Below are 26,449 nucleotides of genomic sequence, written 5' to 3'. Positions count from 1 at the left end.
CGGGAATTTAACATCAGGAAGCAATGTTTAGAGCAAGATAACAACATGCTACAGGAACATATCATGGCAAAGCAAGGCATGGCATTAAGCTACTCAAAGCATACAACAAAAGTCCCTTAGTGACCATAAGCCAAAAGGGATCAGAAAATACAATCGCAACCATGTGAACATAGCAATTATCGTTAACAGATTCACACTTAGTACAAAACTGGAACATGGCAAAACAGATATCAAGTAGGCATGTTTACAAGCTCGATGCACTCACCACAAAGCATGGCATGATAAACTCAGCATACACCCAGCAAGTAGACATAGCATAGAAGCTAAACATGGCAAGAACAACAACAAAGCATGTATGGATCAACTACAACAAGCTCAGCAAAAATGCTTAACATGTAAACATTCTGCCAGGAACATTTTATAGAAAAAGTAGAGCTCGATTGACTCAAGCTAGGGTGCTCCATAACTGCAAATAAAGACATGGATGGATAGAGCACAATCATATCTACAAAACATCCTTACTAATCATGCTCAAAAGAGGCACGGATCACTCGGTAGCAACATGAATACATGGCATAAAAATATTGACACGACAAAGACTTCGAATATTTCAAAGTCCATGAAATCAGCAATATTACAAGGACTACTTTGCATGCTTGTGCTAGTTACCACAGAGATCACAAAAATACATGGCATACACCCCTGTAAAGATGGCATGGCATACTTCAAGACACATGTATGGCTCAAATTCATAGGAGGCACACATTAATCATAGCAAAAATGACAAATGTCCAATTACTGATATGAATCTGAAACTAAGAGAAACTAGCACTCTTCCAAAAAAAATTTAGGGCATCAAGATGAGCTCAAATGAACATGATGCAATGAGATGAAATGAAGTACTCGCCGAGACGAACATTTCGATATGCTACACGCCCGAAACAGAGCCACGGATGATGAGTTATGACATGATGAAAATATGCAAAAATATCTGGAGGAGAGGGAAAAAAGTCAACCGCTAGGGTTTTTTAGATCCAGATCCGGATCAGGCCGGGCACTGTAGCGGTGCGGACTTCGAGGCGCTCGCCGTGTTCACTGTTAACCGGAGTTGCCGATGGAGCTTGCCGGAGTTGCGGGGACGCGGTGGCCGGCCGGAGGAGGTGCGGGGCGGCGCCGGCGAGGTCGTAGGCAGCCAGAGGATGTCGGAGGTGGGGCGGCTCGCGTCGGTGCGGTGGGGAGCGGACGACGGCAGTGGTCGGCACGGTGGCAGCGGGGTTCGTCGCCGGCGTGGGAGGAGATGGGAGGCGCGCGGGCGGAGGAGAGGCGATGGGCTTTGGGGCCCGGTCGGGCTGCGGGAGGGCCGACCACAGGCGGCGGGAGGGCCGACCACGGGCTGCGGCGGGCCGCGGTGGTGGGAGGCCGGCTGGGACACTTGGCGTGCTGCGGTTGGCAGAGACGGCAGCGGCGGACGCGTCCGGTCCACTCTGGACGTGTCCGGCGCGGCGGAGGAGCGGGGAGCTAGGGTTTGGGGGGAAAAGATCCGGAATTTTAGGGGAGAGGCTATATTTATTGGTAGGAGGAGCTAGGAGGCTTCAAATTGAGCACGGTTTGCGGCCACACGATCGTGATCGAACGACCTAGATGATGGAAGGGGTTTAGGTGGGTTTTGGGCCACTTTGGAGGGGTGTTGGGCTGCAACACACAAGGAGCCTTTTCGGTCCCTCGGTTAACCGTTGGAGTATCAAACGAAGTCCAAATGGCACGAAACTTGACAGGTGGTCTACCGATAGTAAACCAAGGCCGCATGGCAAGTCTCGGTCCAATCCGAGAACGTTTAATACCCGCGCACGAAAAGAGGTAGAAAGGGACACCGGAGGACATAGGAGCGCCGGAATACAAAACAGACAACGGGGAAAAAGCTCGGGTGCATGAGACGAACACGTATGCAAATGCAATGCACATGATGACATGATATGAGATGCATGACAAAGACAAAAGCACAAGAAGACAAAAACCCGACAACGAGGAAATATCATAACTTAGTGCCGGAAACGGCAAGAGTTGGAATACAAATATGGCATGTTACATACGAGGTGTTACAACACTCCACCACTACGAAAGGATCTCGTCCCAAAATCTAGGACTGGAAAAACTCCGGGTACTCAGAACGGAGGTGATCCTCACATTCCTAGGTGGCTTCACGGTCGGAATGATGTGACCACTTGACTTTCAGGAATTTGATAGACTTGTTGCGAGTCTTGCGCTCAGTTTCTTCAAGAATAGCAACTGGGTGCTCATGATAAGACAGGTATTCTTGGAGATCAATCTCTTCGAAGTCGACGGTGCGGTCAGGAGTCTTGAAACACTTGCGGAGCTGAGACACGTGAAACATGTCATGCACGTTTGCAAAGTTGGAGGGAAGCTCAAGTTGATAGGCGAGATCGCCTGTTTTGCCAATGATCTTGACAGGACCCACGTATCTAGGGGCAAGCTTCCCTTTGATACCAAAGCGACGAGTACCTTTCATAGGAGAGACACGGAGGTAGACATGGTCTCCGATCTCGAAAGCCAAGTCACGATGCTTGCTATCATAGTAACTCTTCTGGCGCGATTGCGCGGCTTTGAGATTTTCACGAATGACTTTGCACATTTCTTCTGCCTCTGTGATCAAGTCATTTCCAAGATGTTGACGTTCACCAGTCTCTAACCAGTTAAGAGGAGTACGACACTTTCTGACATAGAGAATCTGGAATGGGGACTTGCCCGAACTCGCTTGGAAGCTGTTGTTGTAGGAGAACTCGGCATATGGAAGACAATCTTCCCACTTCATACCGAAGGAGATTACGCAAGCCCTGAGCATATCTTCAAGGATTTGATTTACTCGCTCGACTTGGCCACTGGTTTGAGGATGAAAAGCTGTGCTGAAGCGAATGTTGGTGCCCATGGCCTTCTGAAAAGAATCCCAGAACTTAGATGTGAAGATGCTGCCATGGTCTGAAGATATCAACTGCGGAATGCCATGCAGAGAGACAATCCTGGAGGTATATAGCTCTTCCAACTAAGCTTCTGTGATAGACTCTTTGATAGGAAGAAAATGAGCCACTTTAGTGAGTTTGTCGATGACAACAAAGATAGCATCATTGCCACGCTTGGACTTTGGAAATCCAGTCACGAAGTCCATCTCAATATGGTCAAACTTCCATTCTGGAATGGCAAGAGGTTGGAGGAGACCAGTTGGTCGTTGGTGTTCTGCTTTCACTCTTCTGCAGACATCACATTCATGCACAAACTGAGCAATCTCGCGCTTCATTCGAGTCCACCAATACGACTACTTGAGGTCCTGGTACATCTTTGTACTTCCAGGGTGAATAGAGAGGAGTGAATTATGAGCCTCATTCATAATGACTTTACGAAGGTCACATTTAGGCACAACAATGCGATCCTCGAAGAATAGAGTATCCTTATCATCAAGACGATAGCACTTGTACTTCTGTTGACTCTTGGCAATCCCAATCTTCACCTTCTTCACCATAGCATCAAGAAGTTGAGCCTCACGAATCCGATCTTCCAGAGTAGGAGAGACGTGGAGGTTGGCAAGGAATCCTTGAGGAACAACTTGGAGATTGAGTTTGCAGAAAGCTTCACAAAGCTCAGGTTGGTAAGGCTTGACAATTAGACTATTGCAGTAAGCCTTCCTGCTCAATGCGTCAGCAATTACATTGGCCTTGCCTGGAGTATATTCAATACTCGGATTATACTCTTGAATCATTTCGACCCAACAAGTCTGCCTGAGGTTGAGGTTTGGCTGAGTGAAGTTGTACTTGAGACTCTTATGACCAGTGAAGATGTCCACTTTTCTTCCCAATAAGAGATGTCTCCATGTTAAAAGAGCATGGACAACTGTCGCCAACTCGAGGTCATGAGTGGGGTAGTTCTTTTCGTTGGGCTTCAACTGGCGAGAGGTATAGGCCACAACTTTCTTATCTTGCATCAACACTGCACCAAGACCTTGAAGGGAAGCATCACAAAAGACCTCGAACGGTTTGGATTCATTAGGAGGAGTCAGAACTGGAGCAGTGACTAACTTCTCTTTCAGGGTGTTGAAAGCGATGTCACATTCAGGTGACCAGACATACTTCACATGCTTCTGGAGAAGGTTGGAAAGAGGCTTCACGATCTCACATAAGTTCTCAACGAACCTTCGACAATAGCTTGTGAGCCCAAGGAACCTGCGGAGTTGCTTCACGTTCTGAGGCGGTTCCCAATTCACAATTGCAAACACCTTCTCAGGATTAACATCCATGCCCTTGGCGGAGATGATATGCCCAAGGTAGAGAACCTCATCGAGCCAAAACTCGCACTTTGAAAACTTCGCATAGAACTGATGTTCTTTGAGTTTATATAGCACCAATCTCAAGTGCTTGGCATGATCCTCCTTGTTCTTGGAAAAGACCAAAATTTCATCGAGGTAGACCAAGACAAAGTCATTTGTGTAGGCGTTGAAGATGAAATTTATCATGCGAGAGAATGTTGGAGGTGCATTGACAAGGCCGAAAGACATGACAGTGTATTCATATGAACCATAGCTTGTTCTAAATGCTATCTTGGGGATATCTTCTTCACGAATGTGAATCTGATGATAGCCCATATGGAGGTCAAGCTTGGAGAATACTTGAGCACCTTTGAGTTGTTCAAACAGCTCGTTGATGTTGGGAAGTGGGTACTTGTTCTTTATGGTCTTCTTGTTCAATGGACGGTAGTCGACACAAAGTCGGTCCGTTCCATCCTTCTTCTTGACGAAAAGAACACCACAACCCCATGGAGAAGAACTTGGTCGGATGAGACCCATACGCTCTTGAATATCGAGTTGTTTCTTCAGCTCCTTCAACTCTTCAGGTCCAAGCTTGTAAGGACGTTTGCAAACAGGTTCTGTGCCAGGCTCAAGATCGATGACGAATTCAACTGGCCGGTGCGGAGGCATTCCTGGAAGCTCTTCTAGAAAGACGTCTTGATATTCACAAACGACTGGAATCTGAGAAATGGCATCCAGCTCGCCCTTCTCGTTGAGAGAAAGCAGTCGAATGGTATCATCACGAGCGGCAAAGACGATTACATCCTCAGACGAATGTGTCAATTGAATCTGCCTGGCAGCACAATCAAGCCGAGACTTGTGCTTAGAAAGCCAATCCATTCCGAGAATACGATCAATATCCGAGTTACCAAGAACCACTGGAGAGGATAGAAACTTATAGTTGCCCAACGTGATAGTAACATCCGGGATCATAGAGCTTGCATTCATGAATTTACCTGGAGAAACAACTGATAACTGTCTAGGCAAAACTTGGAAAGGCAACTCATGCTTAAATGCAAATGGTCTCGAGATGAAACAATGCGATGCACCAGTGTCAAAAAGAACTTTAGCAGGAATATCGTTAATAGGAAGGTTACCCATTATCACATCTGACGAGTCCTCTGCCTGAGCTGCGTTCATCAAGTTGACCTTTGCAGACTTGGGGTTATGCTTGACCACTGCGGTGCTAGCAGATCTCACAGGAGGAGGAGGAGGAGGAGGAGGAAGATGCCTCTGATTGAAGCATTTGTTGGCATAGTGACCCTTCTGCTGACACTTGTTGCACGTGACCTCCGAGAGTGGACGGTGATACGGAGCACTTGATCTTGGAGCATGAGACGAAGTCTTGTTCTGAAAGCCTGGGTTGGGTGGGTGGGAAGATCCATTGCCACCTTTGCTCTTCTGCTGATAAGGTGATGGGATGGAGAAGGAGAAGGCAACCAATACTTTTGCTGCTTACTTGCCACTTGAGTTGAGGAAGAGGAATTGCATCCCTGACTCGTTTCTTGGAAGCATCGCACTTGAGATGAGCAGTCTCTTGTTTCAGTGCCATATTGTAAAACTCATTGTACTTCTGCGGTTCAAAGAGCACAAGAGCTAGTTGGAGATCTTCTCTAAGGCCACCTCTGAACTGATAAATCATGCTCTTCTCGTCAGGGACTGTCGGAGTAAGTGACCACGGGTAGCCTGGCCGGCTCCCCCTGGCCTTTCTGAAAAAATTATGAGCCGATCTGGCTCTCAAGGATCCAAGACATGGGGCCGCCTTCCCCTGGCCGGCTATCTCCCAGGCCAGCTATTGGAAGGCGGCCCGACTACAGCCCTCATGAAGAAAGCCGCGGGAGGGCCGGCTCCTAAGAGCCGGCTGCGAGAAGGCCGACTCCAAGGAGCCGGCTCCCATAAAGCGATCAAGACCGTACCCTCGAAGTCTGCATCCACCAAACAGCGATGTGACGTGGCGTGGCTACAGTGAAGCCTGTCACCCCCGAATCCCAGAGCACGCCTGGCACAGTGCGCCGTACGGGTGGCCATGACCCGTCCGGCACAGCACTGTTGCCACGTTGACCCTGATGTCATCCACGACGGGCTACCAGTACGGCCCACGGGCGGTGGGCCCCTTCGGGCAGAGAGACACCCGAGGGTGGCCTGGCCTCCCCCAGTCGGCCCAAGACAGAGCCGGCTCTCTCCAGCCGGCTTGCCACCCCCTCAAAGGAGACGCCCCATTAAGAAGACAAGATGCGGTGAGGCTACAGTGGTCGCCCGCCGGACGGCCGCACTGTAGCCACGCTTACCTCGGCGAAGCCCTCGTCACCAAGATTGAGCAACAGTAACCAGCCACCGACAAGGCCCTGGACAGTGGGGCCTGCCTGTCGACCAAGGGGCTGGCAGCCGGTGAGACCCACTAGCCAGCGGGCCCCAGCAGCCGGCGCAGAAGCCGGAGAGCATAGACACAGACGGCTGGGCCCCGTGCCCAGCCGGATTACCATTGTACCCCCGGGGGGTAGGCCTATATAAACCCCCTGGGACACCCATGCAAAGGGTTGATCCCTGCTAGTTTTGGACACCACGTAGGGAGGAGAAGAGAGCAAGCAGAGCCCTTCTTCCTCCTCTCGCCAAACAGCTCAAGGAGCACCGTGTAGCTACTTGTTCATCGAGTGATCATGCGGAGACCCCGCAGAGCAGCAGTAGGGGTGTTATCTCCATGGAGAACCCCGAAGCTGGGTAAGATTCGCCGGCGTGCATGTCTTTGCCTCATCCCGTTTCCAGGCACCGGCGATGTTTTACTGGCTCCCACAATGATAAGCCACCCATTGGCATATGTCACACCTACCATCCGACATTTGGCGCCCACCGTGGGGCTAGGTGCACCGTCGTCCGGAGACCTGTTCTGGACAGGAACCTTCTTCCTCCCCCACGAGCGTAGCTAGCCCGGCACACCTGATAGCGCTTGCCACGATGCGCTGCAAGGCGTCACCAACGCCTGCGCAGCGAGCAGCCTCGCCGATCTCCTCGACAAGACCCTCATCTCTGACGAGCTCGCCTCCGACGCGGGCACCGACCACCTTGTCAACCTCCTCGGCCGGCTCCATGTCTCCGGCGAGCCTGCTATGGACTTGGAGTCGGTTGGCTCCACCGATCCGATGCCTGTCGACTCCGACATGACCTCATTCGACACCTTCCCCACCAACGTCACAATCTACAACAACCCGCTTCCCCGAGCCGATGGCTGCGACGCTGTCACCATCGAGGTGATGGTCATCGGCCACGACAGCGCAGCCGACGAGAGCGCCCACAACGCCCCGCACACGGCGGTCCATGACTTGTCGATCCCCCTCCCGACCGACGCCGACGCTGAAGCACTGGAGGCTCGCCGCCTCACCCTCCTCATGGAGGGCCGGAAGTTGGTTTTCATGAGACGCCTCGCTGAGGCCCACCGACGCGAGGCCGACCGCGCCGCCTTTGGCACGCCGCCCCCAGGCGGGCCTAGCCGGGCCGGCGTTGTCAGACAGCGCGGCGCTGTCGTTGCCGACACGTTAGGAGTCGACCGCCCAGTCTACGCCACTCCACTCGAGAACCTGCGCACCGCCCAGGCGGCCGTAGACGAGCTAGACGAACTGGGGGCCGAAGAACTCCCCCACATGACCCGACGCATCCAGCAGCTGATCGATGCAGCCGCGCAACGGCACGAAGCCGACGCCCGCGCAGAAAGCCCTCCCCGCGCCGAGATCACGGCGCGACGTCCCGGACGCCGACTACGGGTAGAGACCGCGCGCGGCGTGAGAAAGAGCCGGCTGCCAGCCGAAGCCAAACCCGGATCTTCATCGAGCGAGATGCAGAAGGCCACCCTCGGGCCGTGGAGTGGCGGGGCAACCCGCCTCCGCCTCGGCCCCGTGGAGAGAGATATCCCACTCCGCCGCCTGTTGCGCATCCGACTCTCAGCGGCCGGCTAGGTCACCGCGAAGGAGTCGGCGAGAACGACGCCCGCCATTGGATCGACCGCCTGGCGCGATCCCTGGCGCTGGAAGAAGAAGACGATGTCGGTCCGCCTTGCTTCGGCCCCCGCATCCGCGACGAGCCCTTCCCCAAAGGGTTCTCGCTCCCAAGAGACACGCCCAAGTATAACGGTTCCGTGAAGCCGAAAGATTGGTTGATTGACTACTCCATGGCGGTTAGCATAGCCAACGGCAACCGGCGCATTGCCGTGAAGTACGTGCCCCTCATGCTGCAAGGCACGGCGCGGACCTGGCTCAACAGCCTCAAACCACACAGCATCAACAGCTGGCTAGATTTCACAGAAGCTTTCGTCCGCAACTTCACCAGCACCTACAAGCGGGCTCCCAAGCCCATACAGCTCTCCTTGTGCGTACAAGGCCCCGCCGAGTCAACTCGCGACTACCTCATGCGTTGGGCCGAGCTCCGCAGCTCTTGTGAAGGGGTGCACGAGGTGCAAGACATAGAATACTTCACTGCCGGGTGCCGAGAGGGCACCCTCCTCAAGCACAAGCTCCTCTGCGACGAGCCAACTACCCTCGATGAGCTTCTGGACATAGCGGACAAGTACGCTACCGCCGACTCCTCAATGAAGACCGAGCTCCGGGTAGACGCATCCGGAAAAGTACTCAACCCGGCACCCAAGACGCCGGCTGGGGATTCCGGCCGACGCCCACACTCGAACGACCACAAGCGCAAGGGCCCCGCGCCGCCTCCCACCAGTCGGCAGGTGGCCACAATCGAAGACGTGCCGCCTGAAGGGCGGCCCGCGCCCAAGAAACCCAAGGGTGGCAGGCCGGCTTGGCAGTCGGCCTTCTCCTACGAGCAAACTCTCGACGCCCCGTGCAAGTTCCACAGCGGCGCGAAGCCGTCCAACCACACAATCCGGAAGTGCCATTGGCTCACCCGAATCTCCAAAGGCGAAGGGCTCGCGCCGCCTCCGCCTGCCGGTCCACCGCCTCCGGCTCCGCAGCTGCCGGCCGCTCGGCCCGCAGTCGGAGCCGTGCATGATGAGTTCCCCGACAAGCATGCCGCCTATATCGTCTTTACAAGCCAGCCCGAAGACCGGCGCAGCAAACGCCGAGAGAACCAGGAAGTCAGCATGGTTGCTGCCAACCCCGCCGAGCACATGCACTGGTCAGAAAAACCTATCAGCTGGAGCCGGGCCGACCACCCAGAGGTGATGCCATCTCCCGGCTCTTATGCGTTGGTTCTGGATGCCACCCTTGCAACGGATAGACGTGCCGCTCGCTTCTCCCGTGTGTTGATAGACGGCGGGAGCAGCATCAACATCTTGTACCGCGACACCCCGGAAAAGCTGAACGTCAAGACAAAGCAACTCATACCTACTCGGATAGTGTTCCATGGCATCGTACCCGGCCTGTCCTGTGCCCCCATTGGCAAGATCAAGATTGATGTACTTTTTGGGGACAAGGAGCATTTCCGCCGGGAAGCGATCTGGTTTGAAGTGGTGGACCTGGAGAGCCCTTACCATGCATTGCTTGGCCGACCTGCCTTGGCCAAATTCATGGCAGTTCCCCACTATGCATACCTCAAGATGAAGATACCAAGCACCAAAGGCGTCATCACCGTAGCCGGCGATTACAAGAAGTCCTCCGAGTGCGCAGCAGCCAGCAGCCGGCTGGCCGAGTCCCTTGTGATTGTCGAAGAGAAGAAGATGTTGGACCGGGTCGTGGCCATGGCCGGCAAGCAGTCGGCCCTGTCCCCCGATCCCAAGGAGCATGATGCCCAAGGATCTTTCCAGCCGACCAAGGAGACAAAGAAGATACCTCTTGACCCCGACCACCCAGAGAGGTTTGTCGTCATCGGGTCAAACCTAAACAGCAAATAGGAAGGCAAGCTCGCCGACTTCCTCTGTGAGAATCGGGACATCTTTGCATGGTCCCCCAAGGACATGCCGGGTGTTCCGAAGGAATTCGCCGAGCACAGATTACACATCCGAGAAGACGCCAAACCAGTCAAACAACCCCTCCGCCGACTGTCAGAGGAGAAACGCAGGATTGTGGGAGAGGAGATAGCCCGGCTTCTGGCAGTCGGCTTCATTATGGAAGTTTTCTTTCCAGAGTGGCTCGCCAACCCGGTCCTCGTGCTAAAGAAGAACAACAAGTGGCGCATGTGTATAGACTACACGAGCCTCAACAAGGCCTGCCCCAAAGATCCCTTCACCCTGCCAAGGATTGACCAAGTGATAGACTCCACGGCCGGATGCGAGCTGTTGAGTTTCTTGGATGCTTACTCAGGGTATCACCAGATAAAGTTAGATCCGGCTGACCGCCTGAAGACCGCCTTCATCACGCCATTCGGAGCCTTCTGCTACCTGACTATGACATTCGGCTTGAGAAATGCCGGTGCCACTTTTCAGCGTTGCATGTAGAAGTGCCTCCTCAAGCAACTCGGCAGAAATGCCCACGTCTACGTAGACGACATTGTGGTGAAGACGGAGAAGCGCGGCACCTTGCTGGAAGACCTCAAGGAAACATTTGAGAACCTACGCCGGTTCCAAATCAAGCTTAACCCCGAGAAATGCGTGTTCGGAGTGCCAGCCGGCCAGCTCCTAGGCTTCCTGGTCTCCGAACGCGGCATCGAATGCAACCCAGTAAAGATCAAGGCCATTGAGAGAATGGCGATTCCCACCAAACTTCGAGACGTCCAGAAGTTTACCGGATGCTTGGCCTCCCTGAACCGCTTCATCAGCCGGCTCGGAGAGAAAGCTCTTCCTCTCTACCGCCTCATGAAGAAGACCAACCACTTCGAGTGGAATGACCAAGCCGATCAAGCTTTTCACGAGCTGAAGAAGATGCTGGCCATGCTCCTCTACATTGCCGCAACCAGTCGGGTGGTCAGCACCGTCATTGTAGTCCAACGCCCAGAAGAAGGCCGAGCCCAGCCAGTCCAGAGGCCGGTGTACTATTTGAGCGAGGTGCTGTCTACCTCGAAGTAGAACTACCCACACTACCAGAAGATGTGCTACGGCGTGTACTTCGCCGCCAAGAAGCTGAATCCCTACTTCCAAGAACATCCCATCATGGTTGTATGCACCGCCCCGCTGGCCGAGATCATAGGCAGCCGGGATGCATCCGGCCGGGTGGCGAAATGGGCCATCGAGCTGGGCCCTTACGCGATCTTCTACCAGCCTCGTACCGCCATCAAATCCCAAGCATTGGCCGACTTCCTCATCGACTGGGCCGAGACCCAGTACCTGCCGCCGGCTCCCGACTCCACTCATTGGCGCATGCACTTCGATGGGTCCAAGATGCGCACCTGCTTGGGAGTCGGCATCGTCCTCACCTCTCCCAAAGGCGACAAGCTCAGATACACGCTGCAAATCCACTTTGTCGCCTCCAACAATGTAGCCGAGTATGAGGTGCTCATACACGGGCTCCGACTTGCCAAAGAGCTCGGCATTCGCCGGATCCTATGTTATGGCGACTCGGACTTGGTGGTCCAGCAATCATCCGGCGACTGGGACGCCAAGGACGCAAATATGGCAAGCTACCGCTTCCTCGTTCAGCAGATCAGTGGGTATTTTGAAGGATGCGAGTTCCTCCATGTACCGCGGGCCGATAACGAACCAGCTGATGCTCTGGCTCGAATAGGATCCACCCGACAAGCAATACCAACCAGTGTCTCTCTACAACGCCTCCTCAAGCCGTCTATCAAGCCGTCTCCAGAGTCCGATTCCATCTTCGTGCCGCCTGACCCCGACGCGGTCGGGTCCTGCTCGAAGAGCCAAGTAGGTGGCCCGGCGACTTCGATAGTCGGCCAGGGGGTATCAGCAGGCGGCTCGGGGACTTCCGTAGTTACGCCCGACCCGGGGACTGCCTCACCCGGCTCGGGGACTGCGGTAGTCGGCCCGGAAACTACACCAACACAACAGGCGGCGGCCGACTCCAGCATTTCACCGCCCAGCCCGCCCGCCCTGGTTGCAGTAGCCGTTTTGGCAATTGAAGAAGTCGCAGCTCCATCATGGGCTCAATGCATCCTCAACTTCCTAATAAACCAAGATCTGCCGGCTGACGAATTAGAGGCAAGACAAGTCCAACACCGAGCCGGAGCATACACAATCGTCAACAGAGAGCTCGTCAAGCGCAGTGTCACTGGAGTCCTCCAGCGATGCGTTGAGCAAGAGAAGGGCATTGCAATCCTCAGAGGCATCCACCAAGGAGAATGCGGCCACCATGTGGCCTCAAGATCACTCATCGCCAAAGCCTTCCGCCATGGTTTCTTTTGGCCAACTGCTTTGGATGACGCCAAGGAGTTAGTCAAACATTGCAAAGGGTGCCAACTCTTCAGCTCCAAGCAACACATGCCGGCTTCAGCACTCAAGACCATTCCCCTCACTTGGCCCTTCGCCGTTTGGGGACTGGACATGGTGGGCCCATTCAAGACGGCGCACGGCGGCATGACACATCTGCTTGTCGCCGTGGACAAATTCACCAAATGGATTGAAGCAAAGCCGATCAAGAAGCTGAATGGGCCGACTGCCGTCACATTTATCGCAGATATAACAACTCGGTATGGCGTGCCACACAGCATCATCACCGACAATGGCACAAATTTCGCCAAGGGGGCCTTGGCACGTTTCTGCGCGACGCAAGGCATCCGGTTGGATCTAGCATCCGTCACCCACCCGCAGTCAAACGGCCAGGTTGAGCGAGCCAACGGCCTCATCCTTTCCGGCATCAAGCCCCGACTGATCGTACCACTGGAGCGTTCAGCCGGCTGTTGGCTCGATGAGCTGCCAGCTGTCCTCTGGAGTCTGCGCACTACACCAAACAAGTCAACCGGCTTCACCCCTTTCTTCCTCGTGTATGGTGCCGAGGCGGTCATCCCAACTGACATCGAGTTCGACTCGCCTCGAGTAACCATGTACACGGAAGCGGAGACCAAGGAAGCACGAGAAGACGGCGTCGACCTGCTGGAAGAAAGCCGGCTGTTAGCCCTCAGCCGGTCCGCCATCTATCAGCAGGGCCTGTGCCGCTACCATAGCCGGAAGGTCAAGCCAAGATCCTTCCAAGAGGGCGATCTTGTGCTCCGGTTGGATCATCAGCGAATAGCCGGCCAGCACAAGCTCTCGGCCCCTTGGGAGGGCCCCTTCGTCATCAGCAGAGCCTTAGGAAACGACTCCTACTACCTGATCGATGCGCAGAAGCCGAAGGCACGAAAGAGAGATGACTCCGGCAAAGAGTCGGAACGACCATGGAACGCCAACCTCCTCCGAAGGTTTTACAGCTGAAATACAGTATGTATCACGCTAACTTTTGTACTAAGTACGAGACAATAGGGCCCCCGAGGAGAGCTCGGGGACTGCCATCTTTTGTCTATAAATGAAAAGTATCATGCTTATGGCCTTGTCATTGCATTCACCTTTTTCCGTCCGGCACCGGGTTCGACTAGTCGGCCCGGGGACTGGCCGCCTGGAGTTATATTAGAAGTCCTACCCGCAGTCAGACAAGTAGTGTGCTGGCTCCCAAGCCTTCTCTTGCCAAAAGTCGCAGTTCGAAGAACCGGCTGTCCGGCTGACAAGATTTAGGGGTAGGAACGGGTGCCCACACGAAAAACGGCTAGGGACTAACGGACTAATATAACAAAAGCCGGTTTTTCTCCCACTGCCGACCAGCTACCAGAGTAGCCGGCCGGCCGGCTTCCATTCACTTCACCTCAATCCAAGAAAGCTCGAGTACTTGCCTCCCCAAAAGGGGAAGGCGGCAAAGGAAACAGCCTAAGGATAAAAAGCATACGTGAATGGAAACCAAACATGCACAAGTTAATATTTACATAAAAGGCCAGCATTCAACATAGTTTGGATACACCCCCAGTGGGTGGAACTGCAAAAGCTTAATAAAATTGTTTAGAAGGCAACAGGCAGGAAAAAACAAGGACAACAGATTAAGCCGGCGGAGCGACTGACGAGCCGGGCAGGTCGGTGGAGATGGCAGTGCCGGCTGGAGGAGCGGCCGGCTGGCGAACCTCGGCATGATCAACGCCTCCCGCAGAGGGCGCGCTTGCGTGCGCCCCGTTGCTGGAGGCACGGTCAGGCTGAGGCTGGCTGGCTGTTCCACCGGCCGGCTCGACGTCTTCGCTTTCCTCTCCTTCGTCGTCTTCGCCTTCGTTGCTGGAGGCGATTTCTTCTGCCGAGTCTTCACCCGCCGCCGGGTCCAGCCCGAACCACTCCTCCGGCTGGGCAACACCGTCATCATTAATCTCGGGAGCGAAGACGCTGATGTCAGTACACTCGGCGATTGTCGATGCGCGCTGGGCGATAGCCGGCCGCACCTCCGCTAGCTCTTCGTCGGCCTCCAGCCGCCAGGTGCGCAGCTGGTCCAGGTTCAGCCCCGGATACCAAGCTCGGACGAACTCCAGCGCCCGCCCAGCTCCAAGCCGGGCCGCCGACGCCTTCTAGGCCTCGAAGCGGCCAGCCGCAACCTCCAGCCAGTCGGCAGTCTGACTCGGGGTGCAAGGAATCGTCTCGCTTGGCCAGAGGGCGGCCAACACCTGTGCTCCGGCGCGCTGGAGGCGGCGGAGCATACGATGAGCCGGCTGCAGTCGTGCTTGGACCACCAAGAGTTGCTCTTCGAGTGATCGACTCGCGTCCGGCGCGACTTCAGCCCCCGCCTGCCGGCGCACTTCGCGATGGGCCTCGATAGTTTGGGCGGCGACGACGGAGTAGCCAGGAAAGTAGTCTGCACAGAGAATAAAAAGCAGCTCAAGTCAGAACACAAGTCAGGCGGCAAGGGGCAGGCAAGGGGCAGGCAAGGAGCGAGAAAGGCGGCTTACCATCGATTAAATCCTCAATACGGCCGAAGCCTTCATTCAGCGCTTGCCTGGTCTCAGCCCAGCCTGCCGCTTCAGTCTCGAACTCAGCCTTCAGGGCGGCTTCGTTATCCTGCGCCTTCTTCAGAGCCGCCTTGTGGCTCTCCTCCTAGTTAGCCAGCTTCTTGGCCAGGCGGTCACGCTCCAGGACCAAGGCGTCATACTCGGTTTCCTTGGCGCGAAGGGCGGCTTGCGCCTCACTGAGCTGCCCCCTTAAGTCGGCATTGGCTTTTGCGAGCACGAAAGACAAAAGAAAAACCAGTAAGGTGAAGTCGTCAGGAAAGATCTGACCCGACTGCTCAGTAGTCGGCCCGAATCTCGGGGACTACACCCAGTGGGTGCGCTGACGCACCCCCACAAGAGATGAACGAAACCAAGTACGTACTCCGGCTGCTGATCAGGTCTTCGGCTCTCCGACCCAGCTCCTAAGCCTGGGAGTTGAAGGCGGCAGCGTGGAGGTTATGATACTCCTGGAAGATTAGACAGGAGGCGAGAATAAGGTAGTCGTCAAGGAAGATTCGACCCGACTGCTCAGCAGTTGGCCCGAATCTCGGGGACTACACCCAGTGGGTGCGCTGACGCGCCCCCATGGAAGAAATCAAGAGAACAAAACAACCAAAGATAGAAGACTCACCCGGATGACGGCCCGTGTCGCAAGGAACTCCTGGGTGTATTGCTGCAGCGAGGCGGCTTGGGCCTGAAGCCGGTTCCGAACCTCTTGGGCCGCCACATTCAGCTCACCCATCCCGTCGCTGGGAGTCCACTCGGACGTGCCGGTGCTGGCCGCCTCCAAGGCCTCTGCCATCTGGCTGGCACCCGTAGCTCGGTGCGGCTTCGGCGCAGCGGTGCCTCCCCCTGCGCGCTGGCGCATTGCCGGCTGCACCTCGAGGCCGGCTCCTGCTTCCGGCTCACCCCCGGCCGGCTGCTCTAGCGCCGCAGCCGACTGGTCGCCTTGGCCCGCTCCGGTTGGCGCTGCCGGCGGCGCCCCCTCCACGGAGATCACGGAGTCCTCCCTCTGCTCCATCACTGGCGGTTCTTGGTCGACCTCCTCTAGCGGAGGCACAGGAATGTTGGGGGGCCACGGTGCGGAGGGGAATGGCTAGCAGCGGAGGCTGGTTGTGCGAAGCCTCCGCCTCCGTCTCCGCAGCTGCCGCCTCCGCCCGGGCCTTGGCTGCTGCATCAGCCCGCTCCTTCGTCGCCTGGGCGGCCCTTCGCTCCGCCGCCTCCCGCTCCTCCCGCACCTCTCGTGCGTTCCGCTCCGTGGCCTCCTTAAGGTCGGTGCGGGGATCCACGCGGCGGGAGCCCGAAGACCCTCCAGTCGGCCCGACTACGGAGCCGCCCGGACCCCGCTCAAGGGAAAGCGGCGCCCTGTCCGGCGAGCGAAGAAAGGTTTAGAAGAGTTTTCAATCGAAAAGAACAACAAAAAATATGTGGCCAAGCATTCGACGACTTACGCTGAGATCGCCTGCGGCTGCTTCACCGCCTTGCGGAAGCGGGCCGCCTTCGCGGCCGCCTCATCTCGCTTGGTCGCCGCTGCGGAAGCCTTGGACTTCTTCGGCCGGTTGTCGAAGAGGATCGACACGGCCCGGCGCTTCTGGGCGCCGCCACCAGCAGTCGGCGCGGCGGACGAGCTCGCGCCTTGATGACCAGGCGCCGGCTGGCGGCGTGGGGCGACTTCGACCTCGGCATCATCCGGCCAGTCCTCGAAGCCGGCCGTGAGCCCCGCGCCTCCGGCCTCGTCGCTTTCCCCCACGATGGCGTCTTCCATGGCGGCCGCTCCCAAGTCCGGGTCGTCGGCATCGTCCACCGTGCGGTCAGGGACGAGCTGGCGCTCTATCCCTATGGCCCCGGTCGTTGGCGGAAGGAGAGGGTTCTGCTAGGGGCGAACCGACTGATCAGAGGCCGGCCATCATGAGGCCGGCTACCAAAGGAAGAAAAGAAGAAAGAACTTACAGCAGGCGGAGGGTTGGCGCGGGAATACGGCTCCTTGTCGTATCGCCAATCCTCGGCGAGCTTGTAGTTGGAGATATAGTTCACCATGTAGGAGACCTCCGCATGAGGCATCTCCCCGGTGCTCAGCCGGCTTGGGTCGAAGCGGCCGCTCATCTGACAACCCATGTGAGGCCGGCTTTGGAGGGGAAGAACCCGGCGCTCCACAAAGGCGGCCACCAAGTCGGCTCCGGTCAGGCCCTCCGACTGGATCATCACCCGAAGCCGGGAGACGGCTGTGTTCCCAGCCTGAGACAACGACCTGGCCCGGTAGCTCCACGAAGGTCGCCTCCCAGCCGGCAGGTTGACGTAGTCGCCTTGCTGCGCGACATTCTTCACGTAAAAGTATGACCTCTGTCAGAGCTTCACCGACTGGATCAGCGGGATGGGCGGGAACGGGTTGTTCTCGCTCGCCCGCCTCATGGCAATAAAGGCTCCGCAAGGGGCGGGCACGCCCGCGACGACGGTGCCGAGCTTGCTTTGGAAGAATTCCACCCAGAGCTCGAGCATGGGGAGGACCCCAAGGAAGCCTTCGCACAGCATGACGAAGGCCGACAGCAGCATCACCGTGTTGGGCGTGAGGTGATGCAGCTGGAGATTGTAGAATTCGAGGAAGGCTCAGAGGAACCCACTTGCCGGAAGGCCGAAGCCGCGCAGGCAGTGCGAGCGGAAGATCACCTGCTCGCCCTCCTCCGGTGCCAGCGAAATCTCCTTCTCCGGCGCTAGACGAACCCGAATGAAGTCCTCGCCGGGCAGGCGTCGCGTCTGGCGGAGGAACGCGATGTGGTCCTCATGGATGTTGGAGCCATCCCACGAGCTTGACAGCGCCATGGGGCAGCGCGGCGAGAAGCAAGACGATGCGGCGGCGGAACGGCGCGGCAAAGAGCTGCTGCGGGGAAGAGAAGGAGAAGGAGGACGAGAAGGGGCGGAGTGAGGGAGAGCGCGCGAGCCTCTGCCGCTCCCCCTCCTCCTACTACTTATAGACCGCGCGGCGGAGCCGAGGAAGCGCGGCGTGGGGGAACATGGGGATCAACTGCGCCCACTCCCCCACGTCCCGCGATTATTGTGCCTTGATGGCAGAATAAAACCGCCGCGGGAAGGCGAGCGGTCCATGTGGGCCGTGGAAGATCCGCGCTCGGGCCGAGGCCTGCGAGTGGCGGGCCCGGGCCTGCGGCAGCGTCCCGTCGCGCGCGTGCGTTGGCAGGATTTCCTCGCCACATGGCCCGTGTTCCCGCCTACGAGAAACGAAGCTTTTCGGAAGACGGCGCGCACAAGCAAAGTCGGCCCCTCAGGATAGGAAGCTGACCAAGCTTCTCGTCCCTTTATCAGCCTCGAAGCTCGCCCAGCTTCAGGGACTACTGTCGGAGTAAGTGACCATGGGTAGCCTGGCCGGCTCCCCCTGGCCTTTCTGAAAAAATTACGAGCCGATCCGGCTCTCAAGGATCCAAGACATGGGGCCGCCTTCCCCTGGCCGGCTATCTCCCAGGCCGGCTATTGGAAGGCGGCCCGACTTCAGCCCTCATGAAGAAAGCCGCGGGAGGGCCGGCTCCTAAGAGCCGGCTGCGAGAAGGCCGACTCCAAGGAGCCGGCTCCCATAAAGCGATCAAGACCGTACCCTCGAAGTCTGCATCCACCTAACGGCGATGTGACGAGGCGTGGCTACAGTGAAGCCTGCCACCCCCGAATCCCGGAGCGCGCCTGGCACAGTGCGCCGTACGGGTGGCCATGACCCGTCCGGCGCAGCACTGTTGCCACGTTGACCCTGATGTCATCCACGACGGGCTACCAGTACGGCCCACGGGCGGTGGGCCCCTTCGGGCAGAGAGACACCCGAAGGCGGCCTGGCCTCCCCCAGTCGGCCCAAGACGGAGCCGGCTCTCTCCAGCCGGCTTGCCACCCCCTCGAAGGAGACGCCCCATTAAGGAGACAAGACGCGGTGAGGCTACAGTGGTCACCCGCCGGACGGCAGCACTGTAGCCACGCTTACCTCGGCGAAGCCCTCGTCACCAAGATTGAGCAACAGTAACCAGCCACCGACAAGGCCCTGGACAGTGGGGCCTGCCTGTCGACCAAGGGGCCGGCAGCCGGTGGGACCCACTAGCCGGCGGGCCCCAGCAGCCGGCGCAGAAGCCGGAGAGCGTAGACACAGACGGCTGGGCCCCGCGCCCAGCTGGATTACCGTTGTATCCCCGGGGGGTAGGCCTATATAAACCCCTCGGGACACCCATGCAAAGGGTTGATCCCTGCTAGTTTTGGACACCACGTAGGGAGGAGAAGAGAGCAAGCAGAGCCCTTCTTCCTCCTCTCGTCAAACAGCTCAAGAAGCATCGTGTAGCTACTTGTTCCTCGAGTGATCATGCGGAGACCCCGCAGAGCAGCAGTAGGGGTGTTATCTCCACGGAGAGCCCCGAAGCTGGGTAAGATTTGCCGGCGTGCATGTCTTCGCCTCATCCCGTTTCCAGGCACCGGCGATGTTTTACTGGCTCCCACAATGATAAGCCACCCGTTGGCATATGTCGCACCTACCACCCGACAGGGACGTCTTGCTTAGCAAAGTGAGCGAGCTTCTGGAACATGATGTTATACTGGTAAACAGACAAGCTGCCTTGCTTCAGGTTGCGGAATTCCTCACGCTTGCTCTCAACAACACTCTGAGGAATGCGGTGAGCTTTGAAGTCTTGACGGAATTCATCCCAGGTACTCGCACGACCTCCTCTGGAATCTTTGTTTTGCCGATACCATTCTGCAGCTTGGTCTTTGAGTTGGAACGAAGCAAACTTGACAAAGTCCTCAGGCCTGACGTTGCTGCACTCGAAATGCTTGCAGATACCACGAGCCAATCATCAACGTCTGTTTACTCGACACAGTTACTGAAAGTCTTTGGCTGATTTGCGAGGAACTCGTTGAGTGTAGCAAACTGATTCTGATTGTTGCCATGGCCTTGGTTGCGCTCTTGCAAAATTTGCATGATCAGCTGCGTGTTGGCATTGGTAGCGGCCATCACAGCTTGCCATGCCTCCGGGGGTGAAGGTGGTGGTGGCGGTTCAGGATTCTGACGCGTTGGAGGAGCCATCCTGAAGAGGGTGACATCCGTTAGCATCTTGACAGACATATATTCAAGCTGAATCAAATGGATTGAAATTGCAACATATAGTCTTAACATCCAAACAAAATGAATGAATGCATTCCAATTGAAATGGTCACACTTCCATAAATTGAGAAGACACTTAGATAGAGGTAGAGGAATAAAACAACAAGGTACGGACAAGAACAAATACTTGGTGAGGATTACCCAATCACAAACCAAATATCCGCAGAGGAAATACTAGAGCTACATGAATTCCCACCTATGAAACTCCCGAAACTTTCCGGTTATGCAATCACGTGTTGGGGATACAGGGGAAGCATAATATCTCACCCAAAGCAAGCAAATCCTACATCCAACTGTATCCATCCTTCAACACATAACCAAGAAACCTTCAGAAATCATTTACCTCAACCTTCGAAAAGCATCCGTTATACGAGTTATGGCGATACTCCTGAACTCCTGCCCCAGTACTGGGTGGCGTCGAGGTTATCTCACCAACAACTGCATAAAAGAGATTTTTGATGTCGACGAAACTCAAGTATTCCAGAATTGCAACGATAAAATTGTGATGACAACACCTCGGAGCTCAACTCCCCGGGACACTGCCACAACCCCTAAATGTCAGGAGGCACCAAGAACAATGTTCTCATCACAGAACCATCGGAACGATTCCAAGATACCCACGTGATCCTAAATTTTTTTTAGTGAAATTTGAGAAGAGAAGAGTCAAAACTCTACGTCAGGATGCCTCACCAGAGCGACTAAGGGACTGAGGAGTAAAAAGAATCCTACTCTCTGATATATATAATCCTAAATGACTCAAAACATTTTTCTAGACTCAACAACGCCAACAATTCGATCAAGCAGGGGGCTCCTAAGGCCGGGGAAGGCTCTGATTACCAACTTGTAATGCCCACGATGCGGCTATATCTCCCACGTGTCGAAGCACAACTTAGAGGCATAACCGCATTGTAAGCAATGTCGCAAGTGAGGTAATCTTCACAACAACCCATGTAATGAATAAGGGAAAAGAGATACATAGTTGGTTTACACTCGCCACGTCACACAATAGCATAAATATCATTACAATCATCCAGATACAATCAAGGTCCGACTACAGAACGAAAATAAAGAACAACCCCAAATGCGACAAAGTCCCCGATCGCCCCAACTAGGCACCACTACTGATCGTCTGGAAAGGAAACGTAATATCGTCCTGAGTCCTCATCGAACTCCCACTTGAGCTCAGTCGAATCACCTGGAGCGGTATCATCGGTCCCTGCATCTGGTTTTGGAGTAATTTGTGAGTCACGGGAACTCAGCAATCTCACACCCTCGCGATCAAGACTATTTAAGCTTATAGGAAGGGTAAAAGGTATGATGTGGAGCTGCAGCAAGCGACTAGCATATATGGTGGCTAACATACGCAAAAGAGAGCGAGAAGAGAAGGCAAAGGCACGGTCGAAGAACTATGATCAAGAAGTGATCCTAGAACAACCTACGTTCAAGCATAACACGAGACCGTGTTCTCTTCCCGGACTCCGCCGAAAAGAGACCATCACGGCCACACATTCACTTGACTCATTTTAATTAAGTTAAGGTTCAGATTTTCTACAACCGGACATTAACAAATTCCCATCTTCCCATAACCGCGGGCACGGCTTTTGAAAGTTCAAATCCCTGTAGGGGTGTCCTAACTTAGCCCATCACAAGCTCTCACGATCAACGAAGGATATTCCTTCTCCCAAGACAATCCGATCAGACTCGGAATCCCGGTTACAAGACATCTCGACAATGGTAAAACTAAACCAGCAAAGCCACCCGAATGTGCCGACAAATCCCGATAGGAGCTGCACATATCTCGTTCTCAGGGCACATCGGATGAGCCAAACGTCGCGTAGGCCAGTCCAGAGTTGTCCCTGGTAGCCTGTGACGCCCGGATAATTAAGCTACAGTGATCTCATGCTAATGATGCCATGTCATCATGATTACTATGCTAATTGCCGCTTGTTTCAAATCAACTCCAAAAATCCAATATAAATTGCAAGTGAGAAAACATTTCCTCAAACTGACAAATAAAAATGTTGAATGGGTTGAAAATATTCACTAAATAATTAAAATATAGGAAACAACATTAAATGGATTTTTAAATTTCCCCTAGGAGTTTTTAGCGGATCAGCGGGATTAAATAAACACATTTTAATTCAAATATAAATTTGAATAGTCCCAAATGGCCTCAAACCTTTTTGTACATCCCTGTAAGATAGCCTAGTATTTATGTGCTAAGTCACACAATTAACAAAAATCATCTGACAACATAAAGTAAATGCAAAACATTGGAGAAATTACAAAACAGTTAAAAAAAGAAATATGCCTAACTACTACCGTGGAGTGGGCTCTTTTTGCACAGTGCACTTGGCCCATCATGAATATTAACCAATCCAGCCCATCTCTCCCTCCTCTTCAACCTTACCTACAGAGACTAGTGTTCCTCAAAAAAAAACCTACAGAGACTAGTGTGTGTCGTAAATCCGCGGCCGTCGTCGCTCGATTGCCACCACGCATGCCACAGAGCCTCCCCATCCCTATAAGCACACCCCCCGGGAACCCTAGATCGAGCTCGCCCGATTCCCTCTTTTTCCCCATCGCGCCCCCCTCCTCATCTGCTCGAAATCGAGTGCAACAGCTCGCGCGGTGATTGCACCGTCGTCGTCGTTGCCGTAGCCACCGGCCACCGTTCGCCGTCCGCTGATGCCCAGAAGAAGCGCGTCATCATCCTCTTCTTCCACGCCGAGCGCCACCAGCTAGGACGCCCTCGTGCCGTCGCTTCCGTCGATCCCCTCCGCGGGCAACCGTCGTTGTCCGTCGTCGACGCGCTCGACCATGCCTCCCCCTCCGGTCGACGGAGAACGCCGCCACCACGCCGTCGTCACCAAGCCTCCCCCGAGCCCGCGAACGCACATCTGCAGGGCCCGGTGAGCTCCTCGTCGTCTCTCTCTTTTTCCCCGTCGAATCTGTCTCTTTAGGCCGTCTTAGCCGCCGCGTTGGAACCCTCTGTGAGCTCGTGCTCACCCCGCCCGCGCTTGACTTCTCCCGACCGCACCTCGTCGCTACTTGCCGCGACATATGCCTGCAGGACGCGTCCATGGCCGCGCCTGCGCCGCACACTAGCCGCTCCCGTCCAATCACGGCCCCGCGGGTCGCGCCCTCGACCTCAGGTGCGCGTACGTCCGCCTGCTGCTGCTGCTTTGCCGATGCGGCTCCGCTCGCTGCACTGCTGCTTGGCGCGCGTGGTCGTGCGCCCTGCTCCGTCTAGCTACCGTAACTGCTCTGTTGCTTGTGTTGCTCGCTGCTCTGCTGCTACTCTCTGCTGCCGCCGCTGCTTACTGTTGGTGCTGCTGCTAGTTGCCGCCGGCGCCGCTGCTCCTGCTAGTGCCGTTTTGCTGCTAACTCTGCTCCGCTGCTGGTGCTCCTACTGCCTGCTACCGCGGACTGCTACTGCTACTAGCCATGGCCATCCGTGTGTGGTGTCTGTGTGTTACGTGTGTGGCCGGCTGGGCCATTGTCCAGTGCGGCCGGCCCCTTGTTAAATTAGGATTAGATTAGTTTGTGTTAAATTAGTGCTAATTTACTTTAATAGCAAATGACATGTGGACCACCTGTGTTGGTTATCTCTAATTAATTGACTTAATAAAAACAGAGTCTATGATAATTGGCTCCCAACTGGCACTGTTCATCAGTTGACGAGTCAAGTATTGACTGGGTCAACTCAGAACCTGACCTCACCTGTAAGCATCTGGTTCTAGCTGTCCCTGAGTACAAAAGGGTAATTTTGCATTTTATTGTCGAAATTAATAAAAAAAGAAAATGTTAAAACTTTAGAAAATTAATATAAAATAAACCGTAGCTTGAATGGAAAAACTTTGTACATGAAAGTTGCTCAGAACGACGAGACAAATCCAGTTAAGCAGTCCGTTCGTCCGCCACGCATCCCTAGCATAGCGAACACGCAACTTTCCCTCTCCAATTCATCAGTCCGAAAACGCGAAACCTCGGGGATATTTTCCCGGATGTTTCCCCCCTTTGCCGGTACCACCTCATACCACGTTACGGCACCCCTAGCACCGCGTATTGTCATGTTATGCCTTGTGATGCTTTGGTTGCACTGTTATTTATTGTGTTCCCCTCCGTTACTTCTTTCTGGTCGACCCCGAGACCGCTGTCGGTACCCCTGTTGTCGACTACGGTGTTGACGACCCTTCTTGCTAGAGCAACCAGGCAAGCCCCCCCCCCTGATCACCAGATATCGCCTACTCTTCCATCTACTGCTTGCATTAGAGTAGTGTAGCATGTTACTGCTTTCCGTTAATCCTATTCTGATGCATAGCCCGTCATTGTTGCTACAACTGTTGATACCTTACCTGTAATCCTAAATTCTTAGTATAGGATGCTAGATTATCGTCAATGGCCCTACATTCTTGTCAGTCTGCCATGCTATACTATCGGGCCGTGATCACGTCGGGTGTTGATCACGGATATATACTATATATACATGCTATACAGGTGGTGACTAAAGTCGGGTCGGCTCGTTGAGTACCCGCAAGTGATTCTAATGTGGGGCTGAAGGGGCAGGTGGTTCCACCCAGGTAGTGGTGGACCTAGGTTCCCAACGGCCCCCGACTGTTACTTTGTGGCGGAGCGACAGGGCAGGTTGAGACCACCTAGGAGAGAGGTGGGCCTGGCCCTGGTCGGCGTTCACGGTTACTTCAAAATAACACGCTTAACGAGATCTGGGTATTTGATCTGAGTCTGGCTACTGGCCTATACGCACTAACCAACTACACGGGAACAGTTATGGGCACTCGATGTCGTGGTATCAGCCAAAGCCTTCGTGACGTTAGCGACTGAGCGGCGCGCGTCGGGTTGGACCGTGTAACGCAACTTCCTTTGTAATGGAGGTTGCTAGGTCTGCTCACCGGCCGCGTACGCAACGTGCAGGTGTGCAATGGGCGATGGGCCCAAACCCCTGCGCACATAGGATTTAGACCGGCGTGCTGACCTCTTTGTTGTGCCTAGATAGGGCTGCGACGTGTTGATTTTCCGAGGCCGGGCATGACCTAGACAAGTGTGTCCGGACAAAGAGGATCGAGCGTGTTGGGAAATATGGTGCACCCCTGTAGGGAAGTTAATCTATTCGAATAGCCGTGATCTTCGGTAATAGGACGACTTGGAGTTGTACCTTGACCTTATGACAATTAGAACTGGTTACTTAATAAAACACACCCTTCCAAGTGCCAGATACAACCCGGTGATCACTCTCTAACAGGGCGACGAGGAGAGGATCGCCGGGTAGGATTATGCTATGCGATGCTACTTGGTGAACTTACCATCTAGTCTCTTCTACATGCTGCAAGATGGAGGTGGCCAGAAGCTTAGTCTTCGATAAGGACTAGCTATCCCCCTTTTATTCTGGCATTCTGCAGTTCAGTCCACATATGATACCCTCATTCCATTTGATACCAATGCATACATATGTAGTGTAGCTCCTTGCTTGCGAGTACTTTGGATGAGTACTCACGGTTGCTTTGCTTCCTCTTTTCCCCCTTTCTATACCCGATTGTTGCGACCAGGCGATGGAGCCCAGGAGCCAGACGCCACCGTCGACGACGACTACTACTGCTCGGGAGGTGCCTACTACTACGTGCAGGCCGCTGACGACGACCAGGAGAAGTTTAGGAGGATCCCAGGCAGGAGGCATGCGCCTCTTTCGATCTGTCCCCCAATTTGTGCTAGCCTTCTTAAGGCAAACTTGTTTAACTTATGTCTGTACTCAGATATTGTTGTTTCTGCTGACTCGTCTATGATCGAGCTCTTGTATTCGAGCCCTCGAGGGCCTTGGCTTGTAATATGATGCTTGTATGACTTATTTTATTTGTAGAGTTGTGTTGTGGTATCTTCTCGTGAGTCCCTGATGTTGATCGTACACGTTTGCGCGTATGATTAGTGTACGGTCAAATAGGGGACGTCACAAGTTGGTATCAGAGCTGACTGCCTGTAGGAATCCCCCTTCCACACTCCTTGGCCGAAGTCGAGTCTAGACATTGCAAAACTTTTTACTAACATGGATGTGTGTCTTACGGGCCCACGTCCCCATTTGGATGGTATTAGGATTTTTTATTCCTCGTTTATACTCTGGGACC

The 26,449-nt window shown here is 54.8% G+C and overlaps 1 protein-coding gene across 1 annotated transcript in view; it reads right to left on the bottom strand.

Moving 5' to 3' along the window:
• LOC123083757 (quinone oxidoreductase PIG3-like) overlaps positions 1–17,992 on the bottom strand; it is a 61,340-nt gene extending 43,348 nt beyond the window's left edge. The window contains exons 1-2 of the mRNA XM_044505697.1: positions 17,894–17,992; positions 14,987–15,042 (exon numbers count right to left, since the gene is read on the bottom strand). Coding sequence (XP_044361632.1) covers positions 14,987–15,042; positions 17,894–17,992 — 155 coding nt within the window. The remainder of the gene's footprint in view (positions 1–14,986; positions 15,043–17,893) is intronic.
• Positions 17,993–26,449: the final 8,457 nt, after the last annotated feature.

Source organism: Triticum aestivum, chromosome 4A (assembly GCF_018294505.1).
Source record: "Triticum aestivum cultivar Chinese Spring chromosome 4A, IWGSC CS RefSeq v2.1, whole genome shotgun sequence".
Taxonomy (NCBI): Eukaryota; Viridiplantae; Streptophyta; class Magnoliopsida; order Poales; family Poaceae; genus Triticum; species Triticum aestivum.
This window is presented reverse-complemented; position numbering and strand designations above follow the sequence as displayed.